At 44.5% G+C, this 27,935-nt stretch overlaps 1 protein-coding gene across 1 annotated transcript in view; it reads left to right on the forward strand.

Annotated features, from left to right (window-relative positions):
• The window catches only part of NDRG1 (N-myc downstream regulated 1), a 123,029-nt gene that overhangs the window by 1,800 nt on the left and 93,294 nt on the right, over window positions 1–27,935 (forward strand). Inside the window, exon 2 of the mRNA XM_033933256.1 lies at window positions 25,472–25,555. Coding sequence (XP_033789147.1) covers window positions 25,472–25,555 — 84 coding nt within the window. The remainder of the gene's footprint in view (window positions 1–25,471; window positions 25,556–27,935) is intronic.

A 27,935-nucleotide genomic window follows, 5' to 3' on the forward strand; every position in this document is an offset into this window, starting at 1 on the left:
AACTCCCTCCATGAAGAGATCCCACGTGCCAATCCCATCTTTTCTTAAAATCTGGCACGCTGCTGACCTCAATTACTTGTAGTGGAAGATTATTCCAGCGATCAACCACCCTTTCGGTGAAGAAATATTTTCTGGTGTCGCCATGAAATTTCCCTCCCCTGATTTTCAACGGATGCCCTCTTGTTGCCGTGGGTCCTTTAAGAAAAAAGAGATTTTCTTCCACCTCGATACGGCCCGTGACATATTTGAACGTCTCGATCATGTCTCCCTTCTCTCTGCGTTCCTCGAGTGAGTACAGCTGCAACTTACCCAGCCGTTCCTCATACGGGAGATCCTTGAGTCCTGAGACCATCCTGGTGGCCATTTGCTGAACCGATTCAGCTCTCGGCACATCTTTTTGATAATGTGGCCTCCAGAATTGTACACAATATTCCAGATGGGGGTCTCACCATGGATCTGTACAACGGCATTATGACCTCGGGCTTACTTGTGACCTGAATGTCCCTACATTGTGACTATTACTCTGTCTCCTTTCCCACAAGTATTCTCTCTCTCTACATGTATTCGACTCATTGTAATTATTTTCGCTGATTGTCCAGCTCTTCTAATTGTAAACCGCCTGGAACTACTATGGCTTTGGCGCTATATAAAAATAAAATAATTATTATTAATGTTGGAAACAGGATATTGGACTTCATGCATCGTTGGCCTCTCCTGTTATGGCAACTTTGTTCTTATGTTCGTATTAGCACGACCTCTGACCTGTCCATGCCGCCGCCCACTCTTGAAACTGTGTGCTCTCGAATTTGATCATACAACGTAATTACATGTCTGACCAGCACTAGTAACTGGTAAAGCAAATCGGTAAATACACTGTTGCATGCATGCTGAGAGCTCCCTAAATAATAAAGATCATAAGTATAGAGATTCTTGTCAATTTCTAATGTTATGATGACAAATACCATTATATATCTCATCACATATCTTTTATAAAGATTCTATTGTATATCATTCTAATTTTTACTTTGGGCAATATCAGTTATACAGACGTCAATCCTTAGAATCTCTTATGATGTATACAGTGTTCCCCTGGTCGTTCGCGGTTGGCGGTCCCGGTCATTCGCGGTATTTTCCGACCGCGAACCACCGACAAGGAGAGGGCAGTGGGAGAGGCAGGAGAGAGCAGCCGGAGCGCCAGGAAATCGCTGGCGGCACGCTCCGGCCGGCTCTTCCTGCACCAAGTCGAGCCTTATCCAATCGGGAGCTGCTTTGACACGCAGCTCCTGATTGGATAAGGCCCGACTTGGCGCAGGAAGAGCCTGTCGGAGCGTGCCGCGAGTGACTTCCTGCGCTCACAGCGCTCTGGCTGCTCTCCTGCTGCCCTCTTTGGGCTCCCCCGTGAAAAACCGTATTCGCGTTTTTTTTAGATTTGCGGGGGTTCCTGGAACGGAACCCCCGCGATTATCGGGGGAGTACTGTATATCATTTCAAGTTCCCGTGTAATCATTTATGCCCACCACCTCCTATCATGTTTCTACTTGACTTTTTAATTTTTAAATAATTTATTAATTGATAATATGTTATTAACTACGAAATAGTACCCATAAACTTAATGTTTAATCTAAGTAGTTCATTAAAAATGGTGCCTATAAATATATTTCCTAACAAAATCCCTTCATAAATAGTGTGATAGTCAAATTACTCATTATGGCTGAAAGGCAAAGCTTATCTGAACCAGGTGGACATTGCCACCATTGTTTTAAGGCTTTATTCTGTTATGTCTTTGCTGTGGGCTCCCTGGCGGAGCTCCTGCTGCCTCTCCACCCACAGGTTGTGAGATCAAATCCCGGTGCTGCTCCTCGTGACCCTGGCCGAGTCACTTAATCCTCTTTACATAAGCAGGACTAGACTGCCGAGGAGAGAAGCACAGCCACAAAGAAGCAGAATGGCAGGTGTTTGGCATGCTAGATAATTTTCTTGGTCTAAAATCTGAACGCCGTTCTCTTGGTATTTTGTCTCCCTAATGCGCTCAATGGTGACCCAGCCACTAGGCACCACTAGAGCAGTAGCCACTGCTTTCAACATCAAAAACAATAGATCCTGAAGGTCACTCGGAGCCCTTGGCACCTATTTTTAATTTTCAGGCTATTTGTGTGGTGATAATAATGGGAGTTCAGTTTCCGAAATATCGGCAGGGCTGGAGGCCTGGTTTATTTGGGGGTGCCCACTGATCTTGAGCTTCCTTCGGAGATCAGGTTATTTTCCCATTTTAACAACTTTTCGGAAAATGTTAACTTAATCTATTTCAGCAAAACAACTGTGGAATCAGTCCCAGGACTTCCAGAGGGTAAAACGATAATGTTTATTGATACAAAATTAAAATTACATTAAGTGATTTTTATTCCGCCATTACCTTGAAGTTCAAGGCGGAATACAGAAGAGGATTTCTGGACATGTCCAGAGGTGTTACAGAGTAGAGCGGGTTGCTTCAGAGGATTGAAATGTTTCATACGGTGTTAATTAGTCTTCATGGATTTCTTGAATAGCAGGGTTTTTATTTCTTTTCTGAAAGTTTTGTAGTCTGGGGTCGTGATTAGTAGATTGAAGAGTTGGTGATCTAGTTTTGCTGCCTGAAGGCCATTGTACATTTTTTTTCCAGTCTCTGATTGGAGGATATGTGGATGGTGTCTGGGTTCTCCTGTGTCTGGTTGTGGTAGTTTGGATTAGGCGGCTGGTCAAGTAGGCTGGATTTAAATAATAGACAGTAGAATTTAAATAGTATTCTTGCTTGAATTTGGAGCCCCAGTGTGAGTCGAGGTATGTCTCAGTATGTTTCCATGGATGAAAGAAGGGAGCAGTGTGATGGTCTGTTCTCATTGCTTGGTTCAAGCGTTATGGGGGGTCACACTACCACAGAGCTTCCCCAAACTTATTCAAACTGTAGGACAGGCCAATATATGGGGATAAGAAAACTAATAGCATCTCAACTTTGGCACCAAATACACTTCTCCCTCCGTATTCGCCGTGATAGGGGATTAACAGACCCGTGAATACAGAAAAACCGCAAATAATTTTCATGTTATTCACTGTTTTCTATTAAAAACCATCATGAATATGGTGAAACGCCAAATAACATGCTGGGAGACCTGGCCTGTTCCTGAAGGAGAGGCAACACACGGTAAGGAAAGTGCCGGGAATCGGCAATTTTTCTCCGTAAACGCTTGGAATCGGCGAATTCTCTATGCGAGCTGATGTAATTGGGGGGGAGGAGCCAACAAGCTAAAAACCATGAATAATCGAAACCCCCGAATGCTGAAACCGTGGATATGGAGGGAGAAGTGTACCCAGGCTAAAGAGGGACCTGCTTGTGGCTTTTTATTTTAGGTCCATATGGCATAGCAATAGCACCTTAGGACACTGCTGTGGCACGCTGACCGTTCACCCCCTCCCCCCCCCCCTTTGAATTCTGGCTTCTACTCTCCATTCTGCCTATGGGCACCTCATCTTTTGGGTTTGATTTTATGTTTAAATATGTTTATTGATTTTGCAATGAAACAGAAATAACATTATACACACATTTCAAACTGATATCTTCCCTCCTCCCTCCCCCTCCCTGTCCCCAACACCCCACCTCCCCAACATCCTTAAGTAACAAGAATCCATCCTCCATCAATCAAGTTATTACGGGTTCAACAGGTTATTTCGAGCTTTATGAGTCAACGTTAACCAAAAGGGTTCCCAAACTGAACAAAATGTACTGCCTTTAGGAGTGTCCAAAGAAGTCAAGGACATACACTCCATCGATGCTTGACGAAGCATCAGAATTCTCCAGAGTGACACCGTTGGCGGATCCGATACAATCCAACAATGTAATATTGTTTTCTTTCCCAAAAGGAAAGACCGGGCCAAAAAACCTCTGAAGCCTTTCGGGGACACCCGGGGGATTGAGTCCATCGAGAATAACAATTCCGGATTGGGTTTGATTTTAATTCCCTTATCAATCCCTGATAAGCTTATATTTCTTGTCCCCAGTGGTCTTAATTTTTACATTTGTACTTGAGGTGATGGGAGCTAAAGTGAGTTACCCGGGATCACCAGAAGCATTTCAGATTTGAACTGGTATCTCCCTAGTCATAGGCAACGGAACACTTTTTGTTTGGGGTGGGAGGGGGCAAAAGCTCTATCCCAGACCCTACCCCCATAATAGTACTAATTGTAATGCCATTTCTTCCATTCATTCTTCATATACACATATCTTTATTGGAAACATCTATACCACTACTAATGACTGGGGAGTCAAGAGTGGTTTTCAAAGATATCTGTAATGGATTTTAAATACAGATTCAGATGGATTCCACTGTGATTGTCGGCCTCCTAGCTACTTGGCTAGGACATCATGTTTGCATTATTACATTATTATATGTGTGTACTATGTTTATACAAGATTACAGTTAACCATTCTAACTAAGTATGCTATATTTACACCTTCCTAAATAGGTTAACCCTTACAACTAAGTAGCGTATTTTTCGCTCCATAAGACGCACCTGAACCATAAGATGCACCCTAGATTTAGAGGAGGAAAATGAGAAAAAACCCCCATTCTGAACCAAATTGTGTACTAATATATACCAGGCTCTGCACCCTGTCTCCCCCCACCCCCTCCCACCCTGGTACCGGCATGGGCAGGAGTGAGCTTTTGGCGCTCCTGTCTGGACCCGCGCCGCTTCCTGAATGGCTGCCGTCAGTTCTAGCGAGTCCTGCGAGAACGGACGGCAGCTACTCAGGAAGCAGCAAGGTCCCAGGCAGGAGCGCAGAAAGATCGCTCTTGCCTGTGCTGATGCACTCTGGACCTGCAGGCTATAAGAGGGATTTAAAAAGATACGATGGGGCAGGGAGTGTTTAAAAAAGGTATGGGGGGGGGTAAAAATTTGTATCATCGTTGCATAAGATACACTGAGATTTCCACCCACTTTTGGGTGGAAAAGTGTGTCTTATGGAGCGAAAAATACGGTAATCTATATTTACATGTATCCTAAATAGCTCTAGCAATGTGTACTATATTCATCCTATATACTCTCATCCTAGACAATTCTAGTTACACTCATCCTAATTTATTTTAGTTGTGTTTACTATATTCATTATATCTTAAACATTTCTGGAAAGATCTACTATGTGCATACTTGACATGTCATGTGATGTCCTCTTCTCCTATCATGTTCCTGTGTGGGGGTGGGACAGCCTGCTGTTTTCCTCTGTTGCTTTTTCCCTCTGTTGGCTCAGTTTCAGTTGAAATAGTCTGAGAAAAGGATAGTCTTTATCCTTTTCTTGAATTTTTCGGTGTCCTTTTTCTAGCTTTAATTCCTTCGGTAGGGCGTTCCACCACGTCGGAATCATTACAGAGAACAATCTTGCCCTTGTGGTTACATAATGGTAACCACACAGAAACATTTAATTTATCATTTATAGTCTGGGATCTTTTTTTTTTTTTTTTTTTTAGAGAGAGGTCAAAGCAAATTAACAAACAGAAATAAAACATGGAAAGTAAAATATCATTTTATTGGATCAATACATTTTTCAATTTAGTTTTCAGAAGCCAAAACCTCCTTCCTCAGGTCAGAACAGTATACTACACTTATGGTAACCTGTCTTTGGCCTGACCTGACCTGAAGAAGGGGGTTGTGATCTCCAAAAGATTGTCAAAAATATATTAAAATTAGTCTAAAAGAAAGATCAACTTATTTCCATTTTCTGTTTATCCTAAAGAAAAAAAAATTATTGATAGTATTTATTATTTATTTTACTTTTGGTCTCTGGTTTCTGCTTTCGTCACCTTCACTTTCTTCCATTCAGCAGGCACATCTCAAAGTACTGGCTCTTCTAGCCTAGCATCTGCTCTTTCTTGCCTTCCCGTCCTTGTAACCTTTTCATTTCCCTGTCCCTTCTCTGTTGCTCTCCCCCCATGGTCCAGCATTCTTCCTCTCTTCCCTCACTCTCGTTGTCTGACATTACTCCCTTCTGCTTCTGGATTCAACACTTCATTTTTCTCCCCTCTTCGCCTCCTATACATCTCTCCCTTCTGCTTAACCACTCCCATGTCCAGCATCTCTCTCTTTCTCCCTCCCTAGTGCCCTGGGTTTAACATCTCTTTCCACCCCCCCATGCATCATCTCTCCCTCCCTTCCACCATCTTATCCAATATTCTCCCTCTTTTCCCATGCACAACTCTATCACATGCTTCCTGCTGCTAACCCAGAAGCTTCCCCTCTGCTGCGGAGAAACGGGGAACTGCCAGAGGGGAGGCTTCTGGAATAGTGGCAGGCAGTGTGTGAGAATCACTGCCAATGACCTATTAAAGAGAACACCGTGTGAACGCACACTTTTTTATTGGGGGGGGGGGCCAGGGGGCATGCTCCCCCCCCCTCATGTTCTAACACCTATGTACCTGGTTATTAGCCAGCTGTTTTAACTCCTCAGCAGGCAGAGGAAGCCTGGATAGGATTACTTTCTATTGTTCATAGCCAAATGTTACTAGTTGGGCTAGCTGGACTGTATCATCCAGAGTGTGAAAATTACTTTTGTTTACTCTGTCTTGCTTTTGTCCTATCTCCCATCTTTTTGGTTCTGTTATGGCCCCACCTTCAGGCTTAAAGCTTCTTTGGTAGGCAGTATTCAGCTGCTGTCTTAATAGGAAGTGTTAAGCCTGTGTAATTGGTGATGTGTTTAAAAAAACCATCAATACCTCCCAAACCCTTCACTTTAAACCAGTGGTCTCAAACTCGCGGCCCGCCAAGTACTATTTTGAAGCCCTCGGTATGTTTATCATAATCACAAAAGTAAAATTAACAGTTTCTTGATCATATGTCTCTTTAGCTATAAATGACAATATTATTATTAAGACTTAGCCAAAAAGAAAGATTTATAAACTATAAAGAGTTTTACCTCATGCAAAATGGTTATTTCTTTAATAAGACATTAACTATTTTTTCTTAGGCCCTCCAAGTACCTACAAATCCAAAATGTGGCCTTGCAAAGGGATTGAGTTTGAGACCACTGCTTTAAACTGTACCAAAGCTCAACATCTGGTTGATATCATAGGCATAGATTCACTAACCTTATCGATCCGATCCGTGGCCGGGAGACTGATTTACAATGAGTCTGCATGCAAATTGACTCAATCGGAGACACGCCCCACAGTGACTGCACAGATCACTGCAGAGCGATCCAGACACATGCACAAACCATCTTCTTTGCCTGTAGATGGTCTGCGCATGTGCTTGCTCTTCTTATTTCCCTCTCACTCCCTATCTGTAGATAAGGAAAATGCGGAAGTGTGACCATAAAAGAACTTACAGCACACTCCTCCAATCGGAGTTTGACATTTGCCTGACTTCTCTCACTCTTGACCAGTGATAAACCCAAGATAAACCCAGAAGATGGAGGAGTTGAAGGGGGAGAGTATGGTGGGGATCTCGTGGGTTTTTTGGGGTTTTTTTTTTTAAAGCTTTTATTGTTGCGAGCCCGTGGTTATAACCCACGGGTTTAAAGCGGGGCTGTACTATGGCGAGTTCTGTTCTGTTTTGCCTCTTTTACAAGAATTTCTTCATATTCATTCTTAGCTTTATTTATCAGTGCTTTGCATCTAACTTGCCAGTTCAGTCTTCATTCAGATCCTTTTTCCATTCTTTAAAGGATGGTTTTTTTTTGGCTCTAATAGCCTCTTTCATGTCACCTTTTAACTATGCCAGCTCTCATTTCCTCTTCTTTCCACCTTTGCTGATATGTGGAATACCGTATTTTCTCGCATGTAACGCGCGCGTTATACGTGGTTTTTACATACTGCGCATACCCTTGCGCGTTATATGCGTGAGCGCGTTGTACAAATTTTTTTTTTACATAGTTCCCCCCCCGACGTCCGATTCACACCCCCCCGCAGGACCGCTCGCACCCCCACAGCCTCCCGACCCCCCCCCCCCCATCATGTAGAAGCTCCTACCGGCGTCCTGCTGCTTCCTCTTGGCGGTCCCGACTCCCCGACACGATCGGGGCAAGAGGGAGCTCAAGTCCTCTTGCCCCCCCGACTCCCCGACACGATCGGGGCAAAAGGGAGCCCAATGGGGCCCTCTTGTCCCGCCGACTCCCCAACTCCCCGACAATCTCGCAATCTCGCAACAAAATAACTATTTTGCGGAGGAGTGGTGGGGCTGAGGCTTCCTTTTAAGAACAGTGGAAAAAGTAAGTGTAGTCCAGATAGCAGCACAATTCCCATAGCATGGTATTTGTGCATGGAAGCAATCGGATAGGGGCAGCCATCTTGGATCTCGGCTGGCTTTCACGATGGTTTTTAATAGAAAACAGCGAATAACATATGAAAAAGTTATTCATGGTTTTTCTGCATTCGAGGGTCTGTTAATCCCCTATCGCAGCGAATACGGAGAGAGAGAAGTGTAGTCTACCCTCTGTTTTCTGTCCAGTAACCAATTCTTAATCCATAACAGAACATTGCTTCTTATCCCAATGTCTTAACTTAAGTTTTGCACATCTACCTCTAAAATGTATATTTAGATAAGTGACCTTTTCAAAAAAAAAAAAAAAATCATCTTATGCGTTACAGGCTGGGAGGGATCAGCTACATAGCAAACCAAGGCTGTGTTTTGTGCATCTCAGGGGATGACATTATCTCCCCCCCCCCAGTAGCATATAATGTATAAAACACCTCATCCAAGTGTTATTAATACTAATGAGATAATGATACAAGTCTCTGCACACACGATCAGCAAGCAATTGCACTCTTAATTATAAGGCTCCTGAGGCAGGATCTTATGTATAGATCCATGGTGAGGCCCCACCTGGAATACTGTGTGCAATTCTGGAGGCCGCATGATCGCAAGGATGTGCTGAGACTGGAGTCGGTGCAAAGAATGGCTACCCGGATGGTCTCAGGACTCAAGGATCTACCATACGAAAAACGGCTTGACAAATTACAGCTATACTCGCTCGAGGAGCGCAGAGAGAGGGGGGACATGATCGAGACGTTCAAGTATCTTACGGGCCGCATCGAGGCGGAGGAAGATATCTTCTTTTTCAAGGGTCCCACGACAACAAGAGGGCATCCGTTGAAAATCAGGGGCGGGAAACTACGAGGTGACACCAGGAAATTCTTTTTCACTGAAAGAGTGGTTGATCGCTGGAATAGTCTTCCACTGCAGGTGATTGAGGCCAGCAGCGTGCCTGATTTTAAGGCCAAATGGGATCGACACGTGGGCTCTATTCACTAGGCAAAGGTAAGGGAGGGTCATCAGGGTGGGCAGACTAGATGGGCCGTGGGCCCTTATCTGCCGTCTGTTTCTATGTTTCTATGTTATTGGCCGAAACATGCGCGTGTCGAGCCATCGCACAGATTTCCATTATTGATGAATAACTTGCACACCAACATCCCTGCATATCTCCACTGTGGTTTCTTTGTTTCTGTTTGAACCGTAGAGGTTTTTTTTTCCTGGTTTTTCTGACTAAAGACGAAGCAGTTCAGAGGAAGGCAACCAAAGTGGCATGGAGCCTTCTCCAGAAGTAGGGGAAAACTTAAATATCTTACTCTTCCCCCCCACCCCACCCCACCCCTCTCTTCTCTACCTCCCTTATTTACCCTTTTGGCTTTAGTTTGTGAGCTACGCACTGGTCTTCAGACCAGTATCGGGGGGAGATAACATAAAATATTCAACATCTCTAAAGTATTAATGAGCAAACTTTTCTTTTCTTTTTTTTTTTTTTTTAAGTTCAATAATTTTATTGAATATTATAAATAATATACAGAAAGCAGTTCAAGTACATGAAAATTGAATAAGAAATAGTGATGTAGAAACAAAAGAAACCGTAATTGCATTCATTTGCATATAACAAATTATTAAGAAGAATTCAGAGTATTTGAAACTGCTAAGAAAAGAAATAGAAAGGGTAGATAAGCAGAGAGGATGAAGTAAAAGAAAAAAGAAAGTGAGGATGAAGTAAAAGAAAAAAGAAAGGTAAAGAAGGAGAAAGAGAAAGAGGGAGAAAAAGAGAGGTAGAAGTGTCTACGAGGCAGAATGAACATATGAATCTAAGAACGACCAAGGTGATTTATTTCTTTTCTAAAGACAGGGAGAACTGTAAAATCGGGATGGGAATAAAGCTGAAAGGAAAAGAAAATCCACTTGTGGCCTCTTTCACAGAAAGGGAGGCAGATGCTTGAATGCCTTCTAGTGAAGGCAGGGCCAAATAGTGGGCTTCAAATACACACTCTCTATAGCAGGCATGTCCAACTTCGAACAGGTCGTGAAATATTTTTTCCGAAAAGTGCCGGTGATCTACCACCATGAAAATTTAAGTATCAAATTAAATTTTAACCCAATAAAGTTGGAGTATTTCCCCTCCCCCTCCCCCCATTTTTAATGAACTTTCTGTCATTTACTTGATATGGTCAGCCGTTACACAAATTAAGCACAAACAAAACAGACGAAGATCCAGTAAGAACTGTGAGGGGAAATGAAAGTACATTTTTTTCTTAGATTTATTGAGTAATAACTTTCTTTAACTTTTATTGAGTAATTTGTGTTAAATTTAGGTCGAGTATTGATCCAGGCTGGTCTTGCACAATCTTTAATATTTCGCTCTTGCTCATTAGTGAGACGTCTGAGCCTGCATTTCATCCACCAGCTTTTTGAAGTTGGGTGACTATTGCGTGAGGGCCAGTCTCAGGGAATCCTGGAGATGTTCATCTGTCATGTTGGAACGTTGTATACTTTCTCATTTTTCATATAGGAAAATTCAGATTTCAACAAATAAGTTAAAACAGGAGTGTACAGTTTCACTGCATCATCTCAAGTTGCAAAAAATTCCAAAACGATTCTTGCTCAGCACGGGTCTTGAGAAAAATGTCATTTTAAGAGTTAATATTTCGTTTTCAAGAGATGGCTTGTTCAATGAGTAATTTTCACTGATAACAAGTTGTAGTTTCTTTAATGCATAAGAACATAAGAAGCGCCATCTCCGGATCAGATCTTCAGTCCATCAAGTCCGGCGATCCGCACACGCGGAGGCCCTGCTAGGTATACACCTGGCTTATTTTATATCCAACCATATCTTTATATGCCTCTCTCAAGGAGATATGCATCTAGTTTGCTTTTGAAGCCTAGGACTGTCGATTCCGCAATAATCTCCCCTGGGAGAGTATTCCAGATGTGAAGCAGAACTTCCTGATATTAGTCCTGAACTTGCCCCCCCTTAGCTTCATTTCATGTCCTCTTGTCCGTGTCAAATTGGACAATGTAAATAATCTTCTCTGCTCTATTTTGTCAATTCCTTTCAGTATTTTGAAGGTCTCGATCATATCCCCACGCAGTCTCCTTTTCTCAAGGGAGAACAATCCCAGTGTTTTAAGTCGATCCTCATATTCCAGTTTCTCCATACCCTTCACTAGTTTAGTTGCTCGTCTCTGCACCCTCTCCAGCAGTTTTATATCCTTCTTTAGGTAGGGAGACCAATGTTGGACGCAGTATTCCAAGTGGGGTCTGACCATTGCCCTATAAAGCGGCATTAGGGCAATGGTCAGACCCCACTTGGAATACTGCGTCCAACATTGGTCTCCCTACCTAAAGCCCTCATCTACTTTGAATGGGTGAAGTCGCAGAATCTGTTTTCAAATTCCTGGATAACGGGACAGATTTCTGTCACATACTTCTCGTTCTGAAAAACAAAATTTGGTTATTGTCCCAGATGGTCCTGCGTATTAGGAAAATGATTAAAAGTGTTGTTTGCAAGGTTGGTCAACATGAGCTCAAATTTGCTCTTGTAGGATGAAACTGTACTCATCTCGCCGATGCATTTGTTTTTACCTTGTAGTTCAAGGTTCATATCGCTTAGTTTGCCTGTAAAGTCAGCGAGAAATGCCAGATCGCATAACCACTCCTCATCTTCCAACTCTGCTTGGTCATTTCCCCTCTCCTTCAAAAAAAAAACAACTTTCTTATTTCATTCAGCAAATCACGAAACCTTTGCAGAAATTTGTGCCTACCTTACATCTGTGTCCAAAATGATTTCCGCTCCCCTTTATCAAGAGTAAGATTGAAAAGCCATCTTGGAAGTGATCTTCCACGAACTGAATTTACAATTTTGAAAGTGATGTCCTTGACAGTCTTTGTATTGAGTCTCTTGCTTGCCAAAACTTGCTGGTGAATGCTTCAGTGGTAAGAAAGGAAATCTGGGAAGTTGTCATGCTGTTTACAGAGGGCTATGAAATCCTTAACCTCACCTGTCATTGCTCTTACTCCTTCAGTAGTGATGGAAACGAGTCTATGCAATGGAAGATTACACTTTGTCACAAAAGAATGGAAAGAACTGAATATTTTCTGACCGGTAGTTCTCCCTTTTAAAGAAATCATTCCAAGTAGTTCTTCTTTAACACTGAAGTCTTAAAAACCATCCGGATAAAGACTAGTAACTGGGCTATGTCTCTTATGTCTGTAGATTCATCCAGTTGGGAGTGAGAAAGCAACACAATTTGAAACATCCTCCAACAATTGTTCAGTTGTCTCCACACATCTTTTCTATTCACCGCACGACGGTGTTTTTTTTGACAATTGCACATCTTGAATAGCAGCTATGATCTCTTTCTTATTTTTAAATCCTTCAAAAAGATTGTCAGCTGCTTCAAGAAAACAATCTTTTACAAATTCCCCTTCAGTGAAAGGTTTGCGTTTCTTTGCGATCAGGTTGATACCTTGAAGGATGCTATGGTTGCATTGACCGAATGTCATCTCCAACCTGCTGATGACAACAAGCGATTTTCAAATCTTTTCACAAAGAAATCAAAACCCATCTTTTCAAAAAATTTATACAGATGTCATAACTCCAACCTGGATTCCCCCCCATCCTCCCTTCTTCACCAGTTACCCTTCCCCTCAAAGCCCAAGCTTGTCAACTGCTTCCCTAACTGCATATATACTGAAACTGCACTATATCCTATCTGTACAGCATCCCGAATTGTATATCCACTGGAATAGCCCAATCCTCCTTGCTGTATCCCATTCCCTAAACTATACTACACCATTCTTCTTGTAACTCCTCTGGAAATGTTGTTCTTCTTGTAACTCTTCTGGAAAAGGCCAGAAGTCTCTTTGTAATCATCCTGAAAATGTCCAGATGTCTCTTTTGTAATCCGCCCAGAACTGCAAGGTTGAGGCGGAATAGAAATCAGTAATGTAATGTAATGTAACTGTTGCTGAGTAGCCAATTTTGATTTAAGTTCTTTGAGCTTCAGTTTACGAATTTCACTTTCGGATGTAAAATCAGCATCAAACTTATTGCTATGCAGAGCCTTATAATGACATTCCAGATTACCCTTTTTGGGCAAGGATACTGGGGCGTTACAAATTAGACAACATTTGTCTTTCATGATGAAGAAGTAGTCCATTTCCCATTCATCATGAAAGTGGTAGGTTTTACTCTTCTCTGGAACACTTCGTTATACTAGGGTGGCTGGATGTAAGAAGGCCAAATCTGCTAAGTTAGTATAAACACTGGCTGAATCTGGTCCAAAACTGTCACTGTCCCAAAGAATTAAAGATCAACGGGAACTTAAGACCTCTGGATGATGTGCAATACAAGGACTGGACATGCCAAAACCACACATGCAGTTCTAAAAGTAAAAATAAGACTTCATCATACTGGCACCAATAATCAAATACCACCACACAATCATCAAAAAACTCAAAACACCTGTCCAGCAAACCAGATAAAATCAAATACCACCACACGCGATTTAATAAATTCTGCACACAGTGTAGAATCGACGCAAAGGCTAGGCGAAATAAAATTGCAGAGGCAAACAAAAGTCAAAGTGGTTTGAACCAATTCAGAGGCAAGGCATAGGCAAGTTAGAACAAAATTGGAAAAGCCTGCCAAAATCACCAAATTCTTGACACTTTGCTGTGTCCGCCTGAAAACATTAAATGAAAGCAAACTATAAAGCGACCAACAACCAGCACATGATACAACTAATGTGTATGGCGGTATATAAAAATAAAGTTATTATTATTATTATTAATACAGTAAGTGTATTCAGGTAAAGCCCGGGCAAATGGATATCGCCTGATATATAACACACTTCTAAGGGGTGTTGGGGGCGGTGGCAGGAATGGGTGATTCTGAGAGGCAGGACACCAGGTATGACGCCGGACCTGTGGTGTATCATTGCGGGGTGCGGGTGGCAGCCCCCTGGGGTACCCACAAACTATTGGCACAAAAACAAGTGCCCCCAATACACCTGCAGGCAAGATTATCGCCGGCAGGGAAAAAAAAGACAGGCAAAGGATCAGCAGCGGCGGCAAGCCCTCAGCAGATGACCTGCCGGCATGAGCTCTCTCCTAGCGACGGGGCGAGCTGCTGGAGAGATGGAGCCAAGTGGGACTGGCGATCTACCTGTTGGACATGCTTGCTGTATAGCAAAAGGAGGGAATCGAAGAGGATCATTTGGTACTCAAAAGCAAAACAGGAATGACTTTTACACTTCAAAATAACATAAGAGAAGTAACCTTGAGTGGCAGTGAAATCAGTTAGCTTAACAGGGTTTAAAAAAGATTTGGATAATTTCCTAGAAAAGACAATAAGCTTGTCGTCTTCAGAAACTTACCGCTAGATGTCAGGATGCCGAAGCGGAGAGGAAAGAGCTCAGCTGGGCCCTCAGTGGAGCTCCAGAGTCTCGGGCTTAGAAAATATCAAGGAACTCCTACGGTGAATGCAGGTTGTCTCTTCGTTGTCGGTGACTTCCCCGCTGGAGATGCCCTGGGTGAGCGGGACGGTGAGAAACGACAAAGGGAGCATGGAGCCGGACCCTCTACAACTACAGGAGAGTCCTGGTATGGAACCTGAGGCGGGTAAATCGATTGGGGTCAGGCGAGTCCAGGATGGTGATCAGCAAGGTGACATTGCAGTTGGTGAGGAAAATTTAAAATTTTTGCTTCATGTGTTTCAAATGGAGAAACCCCTGGTTCTTCCTGGGCTAAGCAGCCTAGAATCTGTTTTGCTGCTTGGGATCTAGCTAGGTACTTGGGACCTGGGTGGGATACTGGGCGTGATGGACCTTTTGGTCTGTCCCAGTATGACAACTAGTCACACTAGATGGGCTGCACGGTTCATAGACAACGGCGCGAAAGACAAAAGCGCGCGCCGACAATTGAGCGCAGCGCACCGCGCCGCTCTAAATTACAGTTTTTAGGGGCTCCGACGGGGGGTTTAGTTGGGGAACCCCCCTAGTTTACTTAATAGACATCGCGCCGGCGTTATGGGGGGCTTGGGGGGTTGTAACCCTCCACATTTTACTGTAAACTGAACTTTTTCCCTAAAAACAGGGAAAAAGTTAAGTTTTCAGTAAAATGTGGGGGGTTACAACCCCCCACAACGCGGCGCGATGTCTATTAAGTAAAGTGGGGGGGGTCCCCAACAAAACCCCCCGTCGGAGCCCCTAAAAACTGTAATTTAGAGCGGCGCACGCTGCGCTCAATTGTCTGGGTGCGCCTTTGTCCCGGCGCGCTTTTGACCTGACACCGGGCTGCACTGCAGTGATTTACTATGTAAATTACCAAGGAGCACAGTAATAGTCTGCATGTGAAATATTTTGCTGTTAGGGAGCTGGTACTGGGTGAGTGTGCTCATAGGAGGTTTGAAAGCAATTTGTATTTGAGCTTGTGATAAACTGACTCATTAGCAAAACATTCTACAGAACAGTGTTATCCCTGTTCCTTTGTGCAAGCATTAATATCTTTTTCTTCCTGCTGCTGGCCTTCTAGTTTGCAGAACTTCTGTATTTACTGGCTGTGTGGTGAGGTTTCAGTGCCGACATCTTCCTTCCTGCCAGAACAGTTTTTTTCCTAGTTGTTACTGGACTTTACTGGTCCCTTTTTTTTGTTTTCATCTGTGTGGCCTATCCCAAATTCCTTTATGCTCATTAAAATAGTGCTTGGGTCTTGAACAAGGAAGTTGGGGGTTCAAATCCCTATTTATTCCACAGATACTAATAATACCTTCATTGCGTCAAATCATATACAATACCACCTGTTCATCGATTTTTTTCTCGGTAAATGCTACGCAATTATGGAATTCAATGCCAGTGGGTTTGTTTTGTGTTTTTTTTTGTTTTGTTTTAAATTTACGGGAAGAATCATCATTAGACCGCTTCAAATGTAACTTAAAAATTCTTATTTAGAGACGTGTTCCCCCTCTTCAATAACGATCATCGCACAACAGAATTCCCTCTCCTAAAGTACTTACTCTCATCGTCTCGCTCTCCTATCCAATATTGTATTTCTCCTCCTAACCAATGTATGTTTGTCTTTAAAATTTAAATGTAAAACCCAGATTTTATATTTACCTATGTGCACCACTTAGAAATATGATAAGTGGGTTAACGTAGAAACATGATACATAGTAACATAACATAGTAACATAGTAGATGACGGCAGATAAAGACCCGAATGGTCCATCCAGTCTGCCCAACCTGATTCAATTTAAATTTTTTTTTTTTTCTTCTTAGCTATTTCTGGGCAAGAATCCAAAGCTTATGATGGCAGATAAAGGCCAAATGGCCCATCTAGTCTGCCCATGTGCAGTAACCGTTTTTCTCTTCCTTTCTCTGAGATCTCAAGTGACTATCCCAGGCCCTTTTGAATTCAGACACAGTCTCTGTCTCCTCCACCTCTTCTGGGAGACTGTTCCATGCATCTACCACTCTTTCTGGAAAAAATTATTTCCTTAGATTACTCCGGAGCCCATCACCTTTGTCCTCTCATTCCAGAGCTTCCTTTCAAATGAAAAAACTCGACTCGTGCGCATTTAAATGTAGGTATTTAAATGTCTCTTATCATATCTCCCCTCTCCTGCCTTTCCTCCAAAGTAAACAGATTGAGATCTTTAAGTCTGTTCCCATACGTCTTATGATGAAGACCACATGCCATTTTAGTAGCCTTCCTCTGGACCGACTCCATCCTTTTTATACCTTTTTGAAGGTGCGGCCTCCAGAATTGTACACAATATTCTAAATGAGGCCTCACCAGAGTCTTATACAGGGGCATCAATACCTCCTTTTTCCTACTGGCCATACCTTTTCCTATGCATCCTTCTAGTTTTCGCTGTCACCTTTTCAACCTGTTTGGCCACCTTAAAATCATCATATACAATCACACTCAAGTCCTGCTCTTCTGTCATGCACATAAGTTCTTCACCCCCTAAACCCCCTTGGATTTTTGCAGCCCAAATGCATGCCTTTGTATTAGAGAATGACACGGGGGAAAAAAATCTGTCCCCTTCACCGCCCCATCCCCGCCATCCACCCTTCCCTCTCGCCACCTCACCACCCTTCAGCGGCCTGAGAATCTCCTTCCCTCCCCCTTACCTTCACGACACTTTAGTAATGAAACTTACTGAAGCCTGACTGTGCCTGCAGTCGAGTGTGTGTGGGTGGAAGCTTCTCCTCTGACACAACCGGAAGTTGCATCGGAGGAGAAGCTTCCACCCACTGCCTCAGCAGGCAGGCTTCGCTGGCTTCAGTATATATGCAACGCTGTACATTAAACATGTAAGAGATAACCAAGAGGCAGGTATCAAATGTCTAGTACTGACATTGTGGCTTTTTTTGACTTGAGGGAACAGAGGATGCATTGGGTGCAAAATTGAAGTACAGTGGTGCCTCGCATAACGGACGCCTCGCACAGCGAACGCTGCGCACAACGAACTTTATGTCTTGATTCGTACAACGAACTTCGTTTCACACAACGAAGTCGCCCGAGCTACATCCTTCCGCGCAGGCACTGCGCTTAACTGCCCTCTCTCCGCCTGGCTCCCTCTTGCCCCCCCACGACTCCCCGACACGATCGGGGCAAGAGGGAGCCCAAGCCCTCTTGCCCCCCCGACTCCCCGACACGATCGGGGCAAGAGGGAGCCCAAGCCCTCTTGCCCCCCCGACTCCCCGACACGATCGGGCCAGGAGGGAGCCCAAGTCCTCCTGGCCACGGCGACCCCCTAACCCCACCCTGCACTACATTACGGGCAGGAGGGATCCCAGGCCCTCCTGCCCTCGACGCAAACCCCCCCTCCCCCCAACGACCGCCCCCCCCCAAGAACCTCCGACCGCCCCCCAGCCGACCCGCGACCCCCCTGGCCGACCCCCACGACACCCCCAACCCCCTTCCCCGTACCTTTCTGTAGTTGGCCGGACAGACGGGAGCCAAACCCGCCTGTCCGGCAGGCAGCCAACGACGGAATGAGGCCGGATTGGCCCATCCGTCCCAAAGCTCCGCCTACTGGTGGGGCCTAAGGCGCCTGGGCCAATCAGAATAGGCCCGGGAGCCTTAGGTCCCTCCTGGGGGCGGGGCCTGAGGCACATGGGCCCAACCAGACCATGTGCCTCAGGCCCTGCCCCCAGGAGGGACCTAAGGCTCCCGGGCCTATTCTGATTGGCCCAGGCGCCTTAGGCCCCACCAGTAGGCGGAGCTTTGGGACGGATGGGCCAATCCGGCCTCATTCCGTCGTTGGCTGCCTGCCGGACAGGCGGGTTTGGCTCCCGTCTGTCCGGCCAACTACAGAAAGGTACGGGGAAGGGGGTTGGGGGTGTCGTGGGGGTCGGCCAGGGGGGTCGCGGGTCGGCTGGGGGGGCGGTCGGAGGTTCTTGGGGGGGGGGCGGTCGTTGGGGGGAGGGGGGGTTTGCGTCGAGGGCAGGAGGGCCTGGGATCCCTCCTGCCCGTAATGTAGTGCAGGGTGGGGTTAGGGGGTCGCCGTGGCCAGGAGGACTTGGGCTCCCTCCTGGCCCGATATTGTCGGGGAGTTGGGGAATCGGCGGGGCAAGAGGGCTTGGGCTCCCTCTTGCCCCGATCGTGTCGGGGAGTCGGGGGGGGCAAGAGGGCTTGGGCTCCCTCTTGCCCCGATCGTGTCGGGGAGTCGGGGGGCAAGAGGGCTTGGGCTCCCTCTTGCCCCGATCGTGTCGGGGAGTCGGGGGGGCAAGAGGGCTTGAGCTCCCTCTTGCCCCGATCGTGTCGGGGGTGCCAAGGACCACACGGAGTCACCCACCGTACCACCCGATTCGGGTAAGCGCAGGTATCGGTGGGTGGCTTATTTGCGGGGGGGGTGCCTTATTTTACATTTTTTTCTAAAAAGGGGGGGCTGTCTTATTTGATGGCCCTGCCTTATCATCGGGGAAACACGGTAGAAAAAAAAAAAAATGAACAGTTAAGTCCCAGTTTTTGCCGCTGAGACTCTGCCCTCTCACTGTAAAATTAGACTCTACTTAGTCTGTCTTTAAATTTAAAAAAATGTGTGTTGTTTTAAAAAACAATTATGTTTTTAGATGTATCTAAATAAAAATAATAACCAAAAATTTATCTTTTTTTATGTCATCTTAGCATATTTTATGCTGCAGAACGAATTATTTTTTTTTACATGTATTCCTATGGGAAAACGCGTTTCACATAACGAACGTTTCACATAACAAACTTGCTCCTGGAACCAATTAAGTTCGTTGTGTGAGGCACCACTGTACTTGGTTAACTTTTCCAGACATCGGTTCTCAACAATGGCCACTAGGGGTTGGCTGTCACTTGGCCATGGTGCAGAAATGTCACACATCCAAATGAGAACAAGCAGAAAAGTCTTTGGCCGATTCTCTGGCTGATTCTGGACTAGCGATCGATGCACTACCAAGTTTGCATGCAAATGATTTGCATGGAGGCCTCGGGGGCCTTAGGCTCCTCCCTCTGTATACCATGTGATGCACAGGGAGGGGCCTGATGTCTGAGCAAATAAGACGTCAGTAGGCCCTGCCTTATGCGTCACATGGGATACAGAAGGAGTAGCCTAAGGCCCTGTTTAGCTCGGACATCTAAGGCCCCTCCCAAGCCACTAGTGACTGGTTACCATGAGTTCTCGCGACGCGGCAGCCAATCATTAGCGGCTCTCTACAAACGAGGTGTGCGGGAAGGCTGCTTCTGCTCCGGTTCACTGCTGGACCACTGGGGATTATAAAAGGTATAAGGAGGAGATGGGAGGGAGATAAAGGAAGGCACAATCTGCTGGGTCAAGAGGCAGGAGGGGTCCTTCCTATCCTGGTACACGGCTAGACCACTGAGGATTTTAAAGGTACGCAGGGGAGGTGGGAAGCTGGGTAAGTTTTTGGGTTTTTGTTTTTTTTTAGTTGGCAGGACAAGGAGGCAGGAGGGATCCCTCTTGTCACAGTCCACTGTTGGCCCACCAGGTCTAGATAACTACCTGGGAGACATGGCTCATGAGTGAAAGGTCAAAGTCAAGTATAATTCCAAGGCTTAGCTTAGCTACTATAAGGGTTGCATTGTTCCAGGAGAAAGAAGAACGAGGTTGGGTGCAGTTTTTCTTGCGAATCCAGAGTAGTTCCGTTTTGGATGCATTTAGTTGAAGCTTGTTTTGCCATCCAGTTTTTTTTCCATTTGTTCCTTCTAATCTAATCTAATCCTTAGGTTTGTATACCGCATCATATCCACGTTCGTAGAGCTCGACCCGGTTTACAGTAGGAGAAATAGGAAGGAACTACAATAGAGGGTTAAAGATAGAAGTGTGAAGAAAATTTAGAGGACTTGGGATGCCAAGATACAAGAGTTTCCTTGATTCCTAAGTTGGAGGGAGACTTACATTTTTTGAGAAAAGCCAGGTTTTCAGATGTTTGCGGAAAACTTGGAGAGAGCTCAAGTTCCGAAGAGGGGAGGTAAGGTTGTTCCAGAGCTCAGTGATTTTGAAGTGGAGGGAGGTCCCTAGCTTTCCTGAGTGGGAAATGCCTTTTAGCGAGGGGAAGGATAGTTTTAATTTGTGGGAGGATCTGGTGGTATTAGGGTTTGAGGAATTCCAAGAAAGAGGGATAAAGGGAGGGAGGATACCATATAGGATTTTGAAAGTTAAAGAGGCGCATTTATAGTGGACCCTGGCGATTATCGGAAGCCAGTGGAGCTTGGCCAGGAGCGGGGAGACATGGTCAAATTTACTTTTAGTGAAGATGAGCTTGGCCGCAGCACTTATTTAAGTAAAGGCTTGGCATAAACCACTTTGGAAGCAGGCTACACAGGAATGTGTGAAGGTCTAGTCTTGCAAGAAGGTGCAGCTGCATGGTAAATTTGGTCATTAAGACTGGCCAGGCTGGCATTTGCTTATCTTTAAAGTTGAAAGAAGTGAAACATCCTTGGAGGTAAGGAGGAGATATGATCGAAGTCTACAAAATCCTGAGTGGACTAGAGTGGGTACAAGTGGATTTTTTTTTTTTTTTTTCATGCCGTCAAAACTTACAAAGACTAAGGGGTATTCGATGAAGTTAGAGCAAAATAGGAGGAAATTTGTGGGTTTTTTCCCACTCGGAGAATAGTTAAGCTCTGGATTTAGTAAGAGTGGATAGCGTAGCTGGTTTTAAGAAAGGTTTGGACAAGTTCCTGGAGGAAAAGTCCACAGTCTTGTTATTGAGAGACATAGGGGAAGCCACTGCTTGTCCTGTATTGGTAGCATGGAATGTTGCTACTCCTTGGGTTTTGGCCAGGTATTAGTGACCTGGATTAGCCACCAAGAGAAGAGGCTACTGGGCTTGATGGACCATTGTTCTGACCCAGTAAAGCTAGTCTTATGGTAAGGTCCACCAAACCCGCAAGAAGATTTGTTTTCTTGGATTGATGATATTCATAGCCAACATTTTTGGCCTGAATCTTTGGTTTTTGTATTGTCTGGGATGTTGATTAGGGAAGTAACATTTCCTCACACAGAGGGAGCCTTTATCTTATTTTCAAAATATATGGGCATCCATGTACTTGAAGTCAAAATCCTCCCCCTCCCACACAAACACACTTTTTTTTTTTTTTTGCATAGAATAGGCGATAGGCTCAGGAGTAATACTTTTTTTTTTTTTTACAGAAAGGGTGGTAGATGTGTGGAGTAGTCTCCGGGTAGAGGTGGTGGAGACAGTCTGTGTCCAAATTCAAGAAAGCATGGGATCTCTTAGGGAGAGTAGGAAATAGTGGATGCTGTGGATGAGCAAACTGGATGGGCCATTTGGTCTTTATCCGCCATCATATTTCTATGGGTGTGTGTTGGGCGGTATTAAGGAGGACCTGAAATCTGGACATTGAGTAGCAATAACCGAATAGGAAGAAATGTCTCGAGACTAAAAAGGACATCCCAAGTTAGACCTGTTTTTGAGTCGCATCTAGGCTACAAAAATATGCTTTGAGTGGCTAGCCACTGGAGAAACTAAGGCTGCATCTCACAAACTTCCAGAAGCTGTTGCACACTTAACCCTGTGCCGCGGCTGGAGGGCATCCAGAAATGTGTGGACGTCAACGCAATGGAGGAGTGTGTGGCGAAGTGGTTGAAGCTACAACCTCAGCACCCTGGGGTTGTGGGTTCAAACCCCGCACTGCTCCCTGTGACCCTGGGCAAGTCACTTAATCCTCCATAGCTCCAGGTACGTTAGATAGATTGTGAGCCCACCGGGACAGATAGGGAAAATGCTTGAGTACCTGATTGTAAAACCGCTTAGATAACCTTGATAGGCGGTATATAAAATCCGAATAAAACTTGAAAAACTTGAAAACATGATACCATTATGTCAACATGTACACATGAGCGCAGGCCCTCCAGACGGGGACCCTGAGCCACCAGTGGGGGTGCTGCAAAAAGGAGAGGTGCCGGCGCAAGCTGACTACCTACAGAGCGTGCTTCTCGCCACGAGGGGCATGTCCTGTGGGTAGTCAGCCGGCGCCTCTCCTCCTTGGGTTATTTGGGTTACCATATGTCTGGACATGATCTCTTTTTAGAAGACTGTCCGGGCACCTAGAATGATTTCCAAAACCTGGCCGTTTGTCCAAGTTTTGGAAACTCAGATCGCATTACAATGAAACTATATATAAGCACTTATCTTTTGGACCCGACGGAGGCCTGATCCGTTTCACACCAACGGGCTTCTTCAGGGGAAGTGCCAAAACTTGATATTATTTTTTAAAATTCTTTATTGATTTTTAATCAAAAACAGTGTCATACAAAAGATATTCCACATATTATACTATTATCTATACAGGTAACATAAATATCATTCAATAATTTCATTTTCCTGCATATTATTATTGTCGGTAACAATGGGGGATTGCTCAGAAAACTATTAATGGGTTGCATGGCAGCCGCAAATTGATGTCGTGCATTTTCAAACAAGATATCTTGACTTATTTCCTATTGAAAAAATACTTCTAGGATGGATGTTTGTTTTTTGGACTTTGACCCTATTCTGACTTGGGGAGATCCTCTCAAAAATACTCCTCCACACTCCTTTTTTTTTTTTTTTTGACGTGTCTATGGGCAGCCACAGAGAGGGATCTACTGAAGCTGAGTAACGTGGTAAAGAGCCTCGCGAGGTTAAGTACCAGTAAATAGGTCACCAATTTGTTTGATCGTATGGCTTTGAGTTTTTTTTTTTTTTTTTTTTAAATTTACAGTACTTGGCAACCCACGCAATGTAAAAATCCTCAGCAGATAACAATCGGCAAATCACAAAAAGAAGCAATTTGGCTTCATATTTATTTTATTTATTTAAAAAAATTTCTAAATCGTCTAATTCCTAAACGGGTTACATGATATTCCTTAGATAAATTTGTAAAGCAAAATAAAACACACAAACATAAGTAAACAGTCATCAAAATCAGCATTAGGAAAAATCAAAGCCTAAAAAGGCATTTATAAACAATTGTGCGTAAGTTCTCAGAAGGTCAGCGGTCGGGAGAAATCGATGCCTACAAAAGGCATTTACAAATAATAGAGTTTTAAGTAACTTCCTAAATGCGTCTATCACCACATTTTCGTATTTGCCCTACCAAAAGAATTCAATAACTTTACCCCTGCACATTGCGCTGGTCTTGACATATTTTGGATTAACATCTACCTTTAATAGAACTGAATTTTCAGAGCGCAGTGATCTTTTTGGTTGGTAGTTGGAGACATCTTACTCTTGAATAGTTCAGGAATCGGGCCAGAAATTTGATGACAGATCACTACTTTGTACTGCCCACTAAGTACAACTGGAGATAAGGTGACGTGGACATATTTCAATGTTCCCGTTATCAATTTGGTGGCTGTATTTTGTGTAACTTGCAGTGCCCTGCACCTTGTTTTAGTTATTCCAAGGTACAGGGCATAGCAATAATTGAGCCTTGACAACATTTACGAAAATCAAAAGATGACATTGGTTTCACACGATGCAATAAATGTGACTGTGCAAGATTCCAGCAGTAAATACAGTAGGCTGATGTCTTCAGTTTTTTAAATTTATCTTCTAACAAGTCCACATGCGTTTGTTGTTTTTTTTTTTTTTTTGTTTTGTTTTTTTGCATTCTCAATTTAAAAGGTAATGAGCTCTAGAGTAGAGAATGACATAGGGGACAAATTTTTTTCCTGTCCCTGCGGGAACTCATTTTCCCATCCTGAAGAGTTTGCCCTGTTCCTGCAAGCTCCGTCCTCATCTGCACAAGCCTCAAACACTTTAACATCATAAGTAGCAACATTGTAGAGCTCAGATTGTGATGTCATAATGCCTCATTCCACCAATGCCTAAGCTCCGTCCTCATCTGCACAAGCCTCAAACATTTTAACATCATAAGTAGCAACATTGTAGAGCTCAGATTGTGATGTCATAATGCCTCATTCCACTAATGCCTAAGCTCTGTCCTCATCTGCACAAGCCTCAAACACTTTAACATCATAAGTAGCAACATTGTAGAGCTCAGATTGTGATGTCATAATGCCTCATTCCACCAATGCCTAAGCTCTGTCCTCATCTGCACAAGCCTCAAACACTTTAACATCATAAGTAGCAACATTCTAGAGCAGTGGTTCCCAACCCTGTCCTGGAGGACCACCTGGCTGAGAGATTTGCATATAATGGAGGTGACAGGCATGCAAATCTGCCCCATGCATATTCATTAGGGCTATCCCAAAAACCTGATTGGCCTGGAGGTCCTCCAGGACAGGGTTGGGAACCACTGTTCTAGAGCTCAGATTGTGATGTCATAATGCCTCATTCCACCAATGCCTAAGCTCTGCGCAAGCCTCAAACAGTTTTAACATCATAAGTGTTCGAGGCTTGTGCAGTTAAGGCAGAGCTTACAGGATTGGGACAGGGAAATTGAGTTTCTGCGGGAACGGGGTAAAATTTGTCCCTGTGTCATTCTCTATTCTAGAGCTTAGGTCCTACAATTTGCAGTAACACTAGGTCAATGCCTGTGACTTCTTTACAGTATTTTTCTGCAGCACTGGTGGTTACTGCCAACACTGATGTTACAACTTGTTAATTTTTCACCCTTATATTCTGCTTACAACTAAGCAGCATACAATACGAACATGCACAGTAAAAGAAAACCAAGAACAGCACAAATGAATGAATTTGTCTCCTTTTTTGTTTTGCAGATGACAGCTGCAATGGCTGAAGGAATGCAAGATTTGAATCTCGGCCTTACTGAGGTGAAACCTCTCCTGTTGGACAAAGATGAGGTGAATGAGTTTCTTGTGCTTGTGTTCCATTTCTTTCACAATAACTTTTTAAAAGTTTTTTTTTTTTTTTTTTTTTTAAATTTTAAAATTTGATTAAATGCTTAAATATTTCTAGGCAATATAATACAGCCTGTAGTATTCCAGTTATTCTGTACAACTGAAATAAACAAGAATGTCTTAAGGTCAGATGGTCTACAACCTGTGGTGGGGTTTTTGGCCTCTTCCATCTCTGGAAGTACTTGTATTATGTTTTGCTCACTCCCCTGATTTTTAGTTTCAGGATACTTCTGTTTTCTGAGCTATATATTTTTTTAGATTGTACTTCAGTGCTATTTGACAATGGAACATGCTGATGTAATTAAAGCCTCATGATGGCAGATAAAGGTCAAATGGCCCGTCCAGTCTGCCCATCCGCAGTAACCACTCTCTTTCTCTCTGAGATCCCACGTGCCTATCCCAGGCCCTTTTGACTTCAGACACAAGTCTGTCTCCACCACTTCTTAACTTCTTCCTATGCCCTCTCGTTCCAGAGCTTCCTTTCAAATGAAAGAGACTCAACTCAAGCGCATTTACTCCACGTAGGTATTTAAACGTCTCTTCTCATAATTACCAGTGAAACAAAAACACCTAATATCGATCAGGCTTCGGAGCTGGAATCTGATTCCGACAGTAGGAAAACTAGGAGTCTGAGCTGAAAGGCTTGGAGTACCGACTTCACAGCCCTGGTTTTCCACTGCTTTTGCTATTAGATTATTCCAACAATCTACCACATCCATGGTTGCCTTCTCTTCCAACTTCATGTCAACACTCCTTGTACTTTTGACATTCACTAAATATTTCTACCCTGTGCTCCATTAACTTCCATCCCCGTACTGTATGTGCTCTGAGTGACTTTAGTTTTTAGGTCCTCTTTAAAAGCACGTTTAATTTTCTTAGCTTCATGTCCTCTATGAAGGTCCCTAGAGCGATACATGGGTTGGACTGACTAGTGAATTACACGTGTACAAGAGCCCTTTTTTCCTCTTCATCACCATTGATGCATCTAAATGTGCTGCTTGGATGAAGGTGGCTCCAAGTTTTTCAGGGGCCTTCTTACCCTATCTGATGGTGAATGACACGGGGGGGGGGGGGGAGGGGTGTCAAATTTTTCCCTGTCCCCGCAGGAACTCACTTTCCCGTCCTGTCCCTGCCCCATTCCTTCACGTTCCGTCATCTGCACAAGCCTCAAATATTTTAAAATCACAAGTATTCAAAGCTTGTGCAGTTAAGGCAGAGCGACAAAACTCACGGGGACAGGATGGGGATATTGAGTCCCTGCGGATATGGGGACAAATTTATCCCCTTGTCATTCTTTACTATCTGATAAATATAAAAACATAGTAGATGACGCCAGATAAAGACCCGAATGGTCCATCTAGTCTGCCCAACCTGATTCAATCTAAAAATTTGTTGGTTAGTTTTTTCTTCTGCTTCTTAGCTATTTCTGGGCAGGAACCCAAAGCTCTGTCCGGTAATGTTCTTAGGTTCCAACTACTGAAGTCTCCGTCAAAGCTCACTCCAGCCCATCTACACCCTTCCAGCCGTTGAAGCCCTCCCCAGCCCATCCTCAAACAAAAGGCCATAGATGGACCCAGACCGTGCAAGTCTGCCCAGTACTGGACTTAGTTCTTCAATATTTACTATTTTCTGATTCTAGATTCTCTGTGTTCATCCCACAAGACTTTCTAGTACAGTGGAACCTTGGTTTACGAGCATAATTCGTTCCAGAAGCATGCTCGTAAACCAAATTGCTCGTATATCAAAGCAAGTTTCCCCATAGGAAGTAAGGGAAACTGCTTTGATTGGTTCCACCTCCTCCACCCCCCCCCCCCCACGAGGCTACCAGCGCTGCTCCATTCTCCCCCCCCCCTTGAGGAATCCGATGCTGTTCCAAACCCCTCCCCGCGATCCAGCTTCCCCCCCACCCCTGCGAACCGGCATCCCCCCTCCACCGCAGTCCTACTTTCCCCCCTCCCGAGCAGTCAATGACACCCTTTACCCGACTTGGCACCAGTGCCGGTGCCCGGAGCTCCTCCTTCTTCTGGTCTGGGCTGGGCTGGACTGGCTTTGAGCATTTGCTCATGCTCAAAGCCTTCTGGTCTCGCTCTCTCCGAGATTGAGAGCGAGACCAGAAGGCTTTGAGCATGCGCAAATGCTCAAAGCCAGTCCAGCCCAGCCCAGAAGAAGGAGGATCTCTGACTCACCGCCCAGCCCAGGCCGCGCCAGAAGAGGGAGGATCTTCGGGCACTGGTGCGAAGTCGGGTAAAGGGTGTCATTGACTGCTCGGGGGGGGGGGGGGGGAGTAGGATCGCGGTGGAGGGGGGCAACGCGAGCTGGGGGG

This window comes from Geotrypetes seraphini, chromosome 2 (assembly GCF_902459505.1).
Source record: "Geotrypetes seraphini chromosome 2, aGeoSer1.1, whole genome shotgun sequence".
NCBI lineage: Eukaryota > Metazoa > Chordata > Amphibia > Gymnophiona > Dermophiidae > Geotrypetes > Geotrypetes seraphini.